This window comes from Rhinichthys klamathensis, unplaced genomic scaffold, assembly GCF_029890125.1.
Source record: "Rhinichthys klamathensis goyatoka isolate OS25496 unplaced genomic scaffold, OSU_Roscu_1.1 h1tg000036l_1, whole genome shotgun sequence".
NCBI classification, from domain to species: Eukaryota; Metazoa; Chordata; class Actinopteri; order Cypriniformes; family Leuciscidae; genus Rhinichthys; species Rhinichthys klamathensis.
The window spans coordinates 823279-834480 of record NW_026606584.1 but is presented as its reverse complement, the minus strand read 5'-3'; the positions used below and the strand labels follow the sequence as shown (position 1 = coordinate 834480).

Below are 11202 nucleotides of genomic sequence, written 5' to 3'. Positions count from 1 at the left end.
CAGTAGGTGGCGGCAATGCACCGAAAGCATGTTTGCCAAGCGACAATAAACAATACAAGAAGAAAGTTTAACATGCAGCATGAAAATTATTGCAGACTTCATTGCTTGAGAAGAACAGTACTGACCATCTCATGTAACACCCACAGACATACGGAACACGAAGTAAAAGGTATATTATAAGAGTTCTTTCAAACCTGCCATAGCGGTGAAGTCTTGTTAGCCTTTTTTTTATTTTGGACCGCTGCAGACATTTTCAAGCTTAATCTGGAGAATATATAACGCTAGTGTTCCTATTTTTTAATTCATTACTGACAAATACTAACGTTTTAACCCTTTGGGGAAATGTTACTTCACTGCATCAGAAGGCGTCTCCAGCTTTTAAGCGAAAAGCTCCCTTGGTATCGGAATATATCCAAGTGCATTACTCGTGATGACAGTTCTGATGAAACCAGCCTCTTGATGCAACTTTGCGCTGAGCGTTATTACATTTCTTCTGAAGCTTTTCACACCAGGTCATGCACATATGGGCCCTTAGGAACAGAACTAAAGAAAAACATTATTGAGCAGTGGACTTCAGCAATACGTTCAAGAGCATATGTATTTGGGATAAATACTTCAGCGTTAAGTATAACGTGTGAGGAACCTGTCAGGATTGTTGACATAAGGGCTCTTAAAGAAATCCTAAACCAAGACAGTTTTACTAAAGAAGAAGCATCTCAAAAGATTCAAAAACTTTTGAAAGACAGTGCGTCTGTTCGGACGAGTCTGCTACAGGGTGAGTGCAGAGTCAGACCCGTCTTCACTATGCATACATTGCGCATTACATAGGTCGCACAGTCCATGCGATGGTTTTAGTCATCTGGGATTTTATCATTTTCCCCTCAAGGTGCTTTACAGCAGTATACTCAGGCTTTGGAGCTTGTGAATAGGACATTGCCTTTTGGATTGGCAGAGATTGGTCTGTGCCATCATTTCGATAATCAGCTCAGACATTCATCCAGTTGGTGAGTGAGGCCTTATTATCTTATCTTTCATTTTTATCAGCTGTGTTATTTTAATGAGTGACTTTTTTACTGGATCACTCTAATATACACGATGAAATAATGTAAATTAGTAATTATTTTAATTGCTTTTCCTTTACATATGCAACCTTTTCATTAACCTCTGTTAGTTCTTTTGAGGTAACCGAATCATCTTTAGTCTGGTTCTGTTCTCCTCGGACTTCTTCACAGTGGATGGACTACTGGGCTCATCAAAGACTGCAGTGGTGGAGGAAGGTAAAGCATGGAAGCACAAATATGGGAGAATTGGGTACCGACACTTAGAGCAGTGGTGGTTCTCAACTGGTTTGGCCATGGGAGCCACCATTTTCCTCTGGTCATTAAGCCGTGACCCAAATATTTTCCATATTTTCTTCAAAATGGCTGACACACAAGTACGGACGGGGACCTCGCTGCCGTGCTCCTGGGTCGAGGAGGGACTCGCTGCCGGCTGCCCTCGACCGGAGGAGCCATCGCCGTCCGCCAGGAGGCGGAGGAGCGTCGAGCCGTCCCCCAACGGATGTCCAGTACCATCGCATGGCACAGCGAGTGGGTCCTCAGCCAGCTGAGAGAGGCACCCCTCCTCGACCCTGGAGCACGGCAGCGAGGTCCCTGTCCCACCTGCTGTTACATCGCTGTGTCCCTCCTTCTTCCCGGGTTGCGGCACCAATGTAACGGGGTTCAGATGTTATGGGAAGAAGGAGGCGGGAACCGGCGAACGTTCAACGATTTTAATAAATAAATAAACAAATACAAAAATGAAAGTATAAGCCAGCAGCCCCTCACGGACGACTGCTGGCCACACAAAACAGAAACAAAACACAACATAAAATCAGGCCTGTTCCTCTCTTGATCTTCACTGTCGTCGCTCCTCCTTTATGCTTCCGCTCCTCCGTGAGAGATGCGAGACCGGTGCGTATCTCAGGTGTCATTCATTATCACTCTCGCCACCGGCCTCGCACCGCTCTCTCACGTCACTCGGCCTCGTCCTGCTCGCCACAATCGAAATTATCGAAATATCGCAAATGTATATATTGCGATATGCATATCGCATCGGCTTGCAATAACTGGGGTCATGAAACAAAGACAAAGAGAAAATCAGTCACTGCTCTTGGCTGAATAACTTTTGTAGCTTTGACAAAAATCAGTATATATTTAATTCATAGAGTGAAAACTAAGCCGTGTTTTATTTTTACATTTGATTATTCAGTTGCTGTTGTTAAATAAACCTAATGTAGGCCTTCCTGAAACCCTAAACCCTGTGGTTTACACTGATGTAAAAATAATACTTACTACTTATGCTACAGTAAAACACTGCTGTTCACTTTCAGAAGTTGTTGGGATGTTTTCTTGTCACAAAAAGAATGTGAAACACGTATGTAGGTTATATAATAAATAATTTAAGTTTATTTTACACACTTTAAGCATTATCGTATCGCATATCGAATATCGCATTATTTAATGAGTTATCACATATCGCATTTTTCTTCAATATGGTGCAGCCCTACTACTTACATCTTTTACTTACATCGTTGATCACAAAGAAAAAAAACAAGGCCAAATTATGAGAAACAGAAACGATTAATTCATTGCTTGGATGGGTCTTCAGGCTATGTAGTCTGTTAGTTTACCTTACCTCCCGATATGAGTCATTTGTTTTTTTGTCACATCACATGCCCATAAGCTGAGCTATATAGTCTACCGGAAACAGAATTGATTAGTTCACCTCTCGAGTCTTCGGGTTCGAGTCGTTTGTTTTTTTGTCACGTAACTATGTTGTTAATAAATGTAGGTATCTTTGCTTTATCAAAGGGATTTTTCCCATCATACAGAGTTTAAAGTTTAAAGCATTACCAACTCTTTATTACATTCAATGTTATTGAAAAGAACCATCATGACAGAAATTCAAAGAAATTCTAAATTGTAAAAAATAAAAAAGCTACAATTTGAGAACAGAAACGCATCACGTCACTAAGTATTAACAAAAAACGGACTACTTGCTTGTTCATAAGAAAGTTTGAGAAATATTAACTAATTTCTGTGTCCAATACAGCTGACAAAAAAGCGAACGACTCTTTAGTTCAGCGAACAAGAGAGCCTCTATGGGGCTGTCACGGGATGAACAAACGACTCTGACTCGAACCTGAAGACTCGAGAGTTGAACGAATTATTTCTGTTTCCTGCACAGAATGTGCGGTCAACACAAAATGAATGAATCACTCTCTGAGACAATTCGTTGTTCCCGAGTCATATTAAAGGTTCATTCAAAATTAACGAATTGTTCATGATCGACCCATCACTAACACATATGCTATGCAACACAGGCAACAACTAACAGCTGGAAAATCAGACGGCTCGTGCACGTATGGATAATTCCGCTGTAATTCAACAACAACAACGTTTCTTGGTTTTGTGAAACATAGTAAAACCAATGTTACTTGCGTATCAAGCAAAAATAAAGCAACCGTTTTCAGGCCTTCCTGCTCTTTAATGTCTCTGCAGTGCTGAAAAGCTTTTCCAGTATTAATGCAGGTCCTAGCTCTTGCCTGATCATAACCCTTCTTTTTCTAATTATTTTCCTCTGACCTTTTTCTCTTCGGTAATATAGTATCTCAGCCATCTCTCTATTTACATTCTTTGGTAACACTTTACAATACGGGTGCACTAATAAGCATTAATTCATGCTTAACTAATGCACAGATAATACTGAATTAATGTGTAACTAATGATTATCTAAGCTATTCATTAATGATTACCACATTAGGAACTAATTAAGAGTCTGTATGGTTAATGTATTAGTTCATACATGCATTGTTATTAATTAAATATGTAATTGTGGATTAATTCCCTAATAACTCATTTTTTTAACTAATAGTGTTAATTAATATGTTAATTACCAGAATGAGCCAAAGCCTTGTATTTCAACTTCCAGATAATACAGGTACACTAATATGCATTAATACATGATTAATTACTTCATTGTTAGTGCAAATTCATGTGTAAATTACTACAATTACTAAATGACTAGTTAATAATGATGTGCCTCAACAAGTAAAGTCATAACATAATGATACCTTTGCAAATCATTAACTAATGATTAATTAAAGCAGACAACTGGTAGTTGAAGTGCATAGCTTTGACTAATTGTGGTAATTAACACATTAATTTACACTATTAGTTAATAAAATATGTTATTAAGGAATTAATACACAATGACACATTGAATTAATAGCAATTCATGTATTACTTAATCTATTAATCATATAGACTCTTTATTAGTTGCTGATGCAGTAATAATTAATTAATGGTTTAGTTCTTCATGAGTTATACATTAACTCATGATTATCTGTACATTAGTTAAACATGAATTAATGCATATTAGTGCACCCGTATTGTAAAGTGTTACCCATTCTTTCTACAAATGTCCCGCTCTGATTTCTGAGAGATGCACAGAAATAGCAACACAGCTATTTGATTTGCGATTGTGCTGTGCTCATTTCATTCATAGAGTGTACACTTGAAGTCATTTTCGTCACCATGAGGGTCCGCGGACGTCCACACATCCCGAATCCCCAATTTTTGAGACCTCGCGGACAGTGCGCGTACAACAGCGCATGTGCGAGTGACTTGTGACGAGTGTCTTGAAAACAAAATCCACTAGATAGTGCGCACCCGTTCGTGGCCAAAGGAGTATAATTTGAGACAGAGCGGAAAGTGGAAAATGAAGTATACCTGCAGCGAGCTGTCATGCCACATCAAAGTGTCAAAACTGCATTTATTGTTTGAATTTCGTGATAAAATCGACAGAATTGGAAATATGATACTTTATTTCTTATCGAAAGTAACACAGAGCTTATTGCAATTATTGGTGGTTAATGGCTGTTAAAAGTGGTTAATAGGCTACAACGCTGTACTCTTTGTGTATGCAAGACATTTACCGAAAATTCTTGGTTCAAATAAGTGTACCATTATACCCCTAACTGTGACACTATTCTGACTTAATAGAGCTTTTAACACTTAAAATAGTTAACCCTGTGTCATTCTAAACCTCGGGTAATTGGTATCCTGGGTTGTCTTGCTTCACGTTTCACACTGCTCATACTTTACCCAGGGTTAACAGTTATTCCTGGGTATTCATTAGCTGACGTTTCACAAGCTACATTCCTAAACCCTGGGTTAATGTCCATATTTGAAGTGTCAGTGTAATTCATTGGATGAATGCCTCACACAACCTGCTCTAGAATAGTGTTTCCTCAAATTACACATTGTCAACTGTACTATCAAGTTTTTTTCTGAATGGACTATAAGGAAAAACAAAACATAATTTGGAGTGGATTTTTAGCTATCACCATTTGACATTTTTCCTGTTAAACGCTGAAACGACTGTGTATGTACAACACGCAGTGTTTAACGTGACTGTCCAAAGCATGTGAATATGAGGCATGCGACTGTTGTGGGTTGCATCAAGTCATATTATTACAACGCATCATTTCACAATGCTCACATTTGGCACCGCAATGTGGGATTAAAGGCCTTTCACATCAAGGATGATAACTATAAAGATAAAGATAAAGTTCTAAAAAATCCTTCTAAATATTAAAGAATAGCAGAGTTCCCACTACAGCTATAACAATAACGGCACAGATAAACACTATCATTGGATTCACTTTCAGAGCGATTTTTGTCCAGCTGATGAACGATGAAAACATTAACAGACAATCAGAATCCATCCTTCTGTGAGGAACTCGACCATTTAAAGCGGCAGACAAGCATGTGCTTCGAATAAACGGAATGATATCGTCCGCTGGTGTGGACGCTATATACAGTAAATATCTTTATAGTTAACTTTCTTGGTGTGAATGGGCCTTAACACAGCGAAAGCGATACTAATCCTGCTCCAGAGGGTCCATCAATTTAATTAAGTGTAGAAAGACAGAAGAGAGAGACCAATTTGCATTTAAAGTTTCAGATAACTCTTTATTCGCTCACACATCTATTGCTGTCGCCTCCAGTAATTTGTTGTTGTTCCTTCTCATTGTTTTCTTTTTCACCTTTGAAACAACAGGCCTGGGCAGTGTTGCCACCTTATGAAGTAATTAGTGAGAAAAAACCTAATGACTTATGCGCATCTTGGCGTTTCCATCCTCCTAATTTTATGTGCAATTTGGGATATAGCATAAAAAAAACGCTGGATGGAAACGCCATTTGGGGCATTTTAGAATTTAACTAATATTCAATTTAAAAAAAAAATGTTTTTGTTGATTTTATTCAACTGCACACCAAAGATAGACATATGTGATACCAAAATATGTTTTAATTTGTGTAAAATATGTTTTAATATGTAAAACCACCCTGAATGGTATTCATTGTGTAGGCTACTGTATATTAGTGTATATTACCTGGTCTTTATCTGAAAAAATTTGATTCTCAGTGTGCACAGACTTACCATCTGGCAGAGTGCAGTGTTGGTTACAACAATTTCATTGCAACAATGTTGTGCCTGTGTTATATATTATCTTTTATTTGTGACTTCATATCAATCATGTCATGAAAAACCACACTGGTCGTCCACTTTTAAAGGATATGAAACATTTTTAAGGAATATTGGTGTAGTGCAGGAATATAATTTCTTGAACACCTACTGCAGTTTGCTTTAGGTCCGTCTGACTTCAGCATGTGCAATGTCGTGGATGAGGAACTGAGAGAGGGGACATCTCATGGTGTTAAAATCCTTTATAAGTTCCCCTGGGGCTCAGAGACCCTGGAGACACTGTGGAGCCTGGGGGACACACAACTGATAAAGACTCTCCAAGGATCTTGCATCAATCTACAGGTCAGAGCAAACTTAGATTGTTTAAGGTGTAATTTAGTTTGTTTGTCAAATTAATTCGACTAACTTTGATCTGAATTATATATTATGCCAAGGGGAACTCAAAGTGAAAAATAGTATACTTGAAATAGTATAAATTAATAAACAAAAAAAAAAAATTCTAGAAATCGTTATTTCACAACTATCTATTGAAGACTGCTATGATCATGTAACTTTCAGTGCAGAGATGGAAGAAAGTCTGTGGTTCCTCATGTCATCTCTGTCAGTGCGAATGTGGATCAAGGAATGCTGGCTTACCTATTTAACTCACTTCAACTGCTGAAAAAAACTGACAGCAAACAGAAGCTTCATCAGAGGACAGTGAGTAAGCTAAGTTTCCCTACATTTTTTTTAAGCATTAATAAGTGGTTGGAAAATGACGCTTAATATGTCATTTTTAATGTAAAAATGGCTGGGAGGTTGACCAGGGTTTCTTTGCTTTATTCAGGTTTTAAAGCTGCATCCCAGTTTAACTCCAGTGAAAGTGGCTTTGGATATGGGACGAGGCTCTAATTCAGAGCTTAGACAGGTATAGAGGGATAAACGATCACTTTTTATAATTACCAAAACTACTGTTCAAAAGTTCAAGATCATTTTTAGTGGTAAACATGTTGAAGATTAGCAGATAGTCTGTCAATTCATAAAGTGATCAGTCATTTCCTCTCAAATGTGAGCTTACTGAATTAAAAGTGTTGAAGCCTCTCTCCCATCGACATCCATAAAAAAATAAGACAATCCGTTCTCATTCCAGTGGCCTCGTCTGCTATGACTCCATTCACATACCAGACAAGCACGGCACAGCGACTAGGACAGTCACACACCGGACGTGTCATTCTGTACTCACGTTCTCAAGTTCAAGGTGGCTGTCCGAAAAAGTGAAACTAATCACTAGTATACGGGCAAAAGTTTACTTAAAGAATAAAGTGGCATCAACGAGTTTGAAGGTTTTTGAAAAAAAGTACAAATTGTGATCTAGACTAGAGAAAGGGTGATCTATATTGTAATAATTCTGAAGCATAGACTTTTATTTAAGCCACAGTTGTAGTAGCAGTTGGGCACCACCGACACCGGGTCGAGCTTTAAATATGTGAAAAAAGTGTTTTATCCCTCCTTTTTTTTATTTAAAGAGGGATGTATTTTCTAGAATAATTTTGCAAGCAGTCGACCAAACCCGTTCGGTGTGCTGCTGAACTTTGGTATTCTGTTTGTTTGTGCCTCAACTCTTCCTTGAGCAGAGTACATCCAAAGATTCCAACACAATCTTCCTGGTGAATACCCACAAGGGTTGAAACTCGAGCGATAATGGTTACATTTCAAAGACTAGCACAAATTATTACATGCAAAATGCTCAGCAACTCAGTTCCTCTATCTCCTCCACATCTCCACTTTCCTCGCCTCTTCACCTGTTCTTTTTGTTTCCTTTAGCAAACCACACCTTTTTTTAGTCATCTTTTTTATTTTCGTTCAGATAAATAATGAAGATCATTATTTTAATGAATTGGTTTAAAACTTAATTATTTGCTTTATTTGTTCCTTGAAGGTGATAAAGTGAAAACAAAAACTCTGAATCTGCCTCAAAGTTTAATGATCCGTTACTGCATGCCGAGTTTGAGATTCCACTGGTTACTGAGCTTAGGGCTTGCAGAAATTTTGTTAAAAGCCTACTTTGTTTTTTGAGAATCAACAGATGTAATATATGTAAGTATAACAAAATAATACGAAATTACCAGTATTTTACAATAAAATCCCATTTCTAGCCAACATAAATTAAGAGAAATCTCAAATGGTGACATGTTCTGCAAAAAAAATTAGGACTGAGTCTCAAACCCTCTCCATTTTAAATTGACCCTAAAACTGGAACTTTTAGCAATCTTGATCAATTACATTTAGATTTAAATTCTAATCTCAAACTTTTAGTCTAAGTTAAAGTCTAAGAAACAAGAGTGTGCAAAATCTGTAATCTCTAATCTGGTGGTTTTGCAATACCAATACATAAGGGTATTTGAGGTAATCACTCAAAAAACAAAAAGGTAAATTAAAAATGGTCACGCAACCAACTTTACAAATTTGTGGACCACTTGAGATGGACTGACCTTAAGATAATTGTCTCTCTTAAGGTTTGTGAGGGTTTACTCCAAGAGTTTCTTGAAGTTGGAATTTCCACATGGCCTGGATACTTAGACACAATGTCATTATCTCTGGAGAATTTACACACAAAGTAACTGACTATCTATTTTCTATACAATACTGAGTAATCTTTTGAGTAAAGTTTTCATGATGAAATGAATGTTGAGAGAAAGTTTTCTTTATGCTGCAGGTATGATGAGATGGGTGTCCTCTTCACTGTGGTGGTCAGTGAGAGCACACTAAAAAGTGGCCTTTTGCTGGTCCGTAACAGAGACACCACCATCAGAGAGACTATGCACATCTCAGAAATCAAATGCTACCTGCTCAAATACATATCTGCCTCAGACAATATATGACTTTTATCATCTGAATCTCAATGGAATACATATTGTAAAGTACTGTAATGTGGTGATATGATAACTGTTCATATCAAGTGATGTAACTGTTACAAAATTGTTTCTCTGTTTCTCTTTCACTAAAATGCTATTAGTGTATACCATTTGAAAAAACCCCAAAAAACATAAGATTTCATATTAAACTTTATCATCAGCTGTTCCATCCTGATTGCATTTATTTTTGACCATGCTAACTAATATCTACTGTATATTGATGTTATGTGGTAGGAGTTTAGTGGTTAAAAATCTGGCCCAGATAATCAAAGATTTAGGGTTAGTTCATATTTTGCAAAGGTTGGAAAATTCCATAGTTTTTTTAGGCGTGAAATGCGCTTGAATTTTGAATGACGTCCTTGAAATTGTTTGATATATGTTCAGTGCGAGTAAAAAAAAAGAAACTTGATGTTATGGATCCCTTGTGCATCATGAGTCGCATTGCTTTGATATTGCACAAGTACATGTGATACATTGCATATGGGCCTACTCGGATGCTAAGGGGACCCAAATAACCACTTTGGATTTTATTTTCCTTATACAAGGCCAATTTTTAACTATTAATCAGGTAGTAAAATAAAATATAAATCTGGGTAGCCATTGAAATCGGCTGCGTGAATAGGCCACATCTTTCTTTAATTATTTGCTACTACCCGTTTAGTCAGATTGATGTCACCAGTAATTTGATAAAAAAAATCTGTAGGAATTAAGGGTGATTGGAACATAAGGGCAAATGGGACAATATAACTATAAAGAGTTTTTCTCACCTAATGAGTAAAAAATAAAAACTTTTTTTACTGAAACCTAGCTGTGACCTCATAATCAAAATTGGATACCCTCATTTGTGTGACATCATGTAGGTGGCGGCAGGCATCAAACAGGAAGTTGACCCTTAAATACATAATATGAAATGACATAAGCTTTTGTTAGTTTTTATAATAAGGTCATAAAATTCTCACAACTACTATTTTACACAAACTTTTGATGGAAACATGAATATGATACACTACTGCGACAAAATCAGTGAAAATGTGTTCATTTCATGTTTCTATTTTAAGAATTAGGTTGTTTTTATTTTGTCCCATGGGACAGCATGGTTTTGGGTGATTGGGACAGTGCCTTACCTTTTTAATTAAGAAAATGATAACCCTTGAATAGAGAACCATGCTCTGTATGCTCTAAATTGGTGTTTCCCAACCTTTTCATTTTTGCAACCCCTAATCAACCACAAACATGTTCATGAACTATTATGCTAAAATAAAACAACCTAATTCTGAAAATAGAAACATAGTTAAATATAGATTTTGTTGATGTTAATACATTATTCATGTCATCCAAGGTTTGTGCAGGTTAAATGTCAAACATTTTATTGGAGGGGGGGGTTGAACCATTTTCTAAAAACTTGTTTACACTTTTCAATGACTTTTGGAGTTAAAGCCTTCTTTCACCTCAGTTGTGTTGTAGGCTACTGTATGAATTGTGGATGAATTAATCAACATTGAGAAGTAAAGTTTAACAGAAACAAACTCTTTTAATAATGATGAACAGAAAAGGTAAGTCTAGTATATGTAACTTGTGTAATCAATATGCTTACTACTAGCCCAAATCTATGATAAGATGTGCTGTCTCAAAATCATGTTACCAAAAATAAGGACTTTTGTCTGTTTACATACAAGTGTATGTCATGCATCCTTTCACAATATAAACTTGTTTCCTGTTCAAATGGATAGGTAACCTATTCAGTATTATAGAAATGTATTATGTGTTGGGCTGGTGT

At 36.9% G+C, this 11202-nt stretch overlaps 1 protein-coding gene across 4 annotated transcripts; it reads left to right on the top strand.

Moving 5' to 3' along the window:
* The first annotated feature begins 288 nt into the window (after positions 1-288).
* polg2 (polymerase (DNA directed), gamma 2, accessory subunit) lies at positions 289-9592 on the top strand. Of its 4 annotated transcripts, none has more exons than XR_008806696.1 (8): positions 289-775; positions 887-1004; positions 1172-1277; positions 6688-6873; positions 7090-7230; positions 7358-7438; positions 7661-7768; positions 9027-9130. XR_008806696.1 is itself a non-coding variant. In XM_056246129.1 (8 exons), the coding sequence occupies exons 1-8, from the start codon at positions 343-345 to the stop codon at positions 9390-9392; spliced, it is 1332 nt and encodes a 443-aa protein (XP_056102104.1). In that variant the 5' UTR covers positions 289-342; the 3' UTR covers positions 9393-9592. The 4 variants fall into 4 exon arrangements, 3 of the variants coding, with proteins under 3 accessions (XP_056102104.1, XP_056102105.1, XP_056102107.1); XM_056246129.1 differs by lacking the exon at positions 7661-7768 and adding an exon at positions 9227-9592 and having other exon boundaries at positions 9027-9127; XM_056246130.1 differs by lacking the exons at positions 7358-7438; positions 7661-7768 and adding an exon at positions 9227-9592 and having other exon boundaries at positions 9027-9127.
* Positions 9593-11202: the final 1610 nt, after the last annotated feature.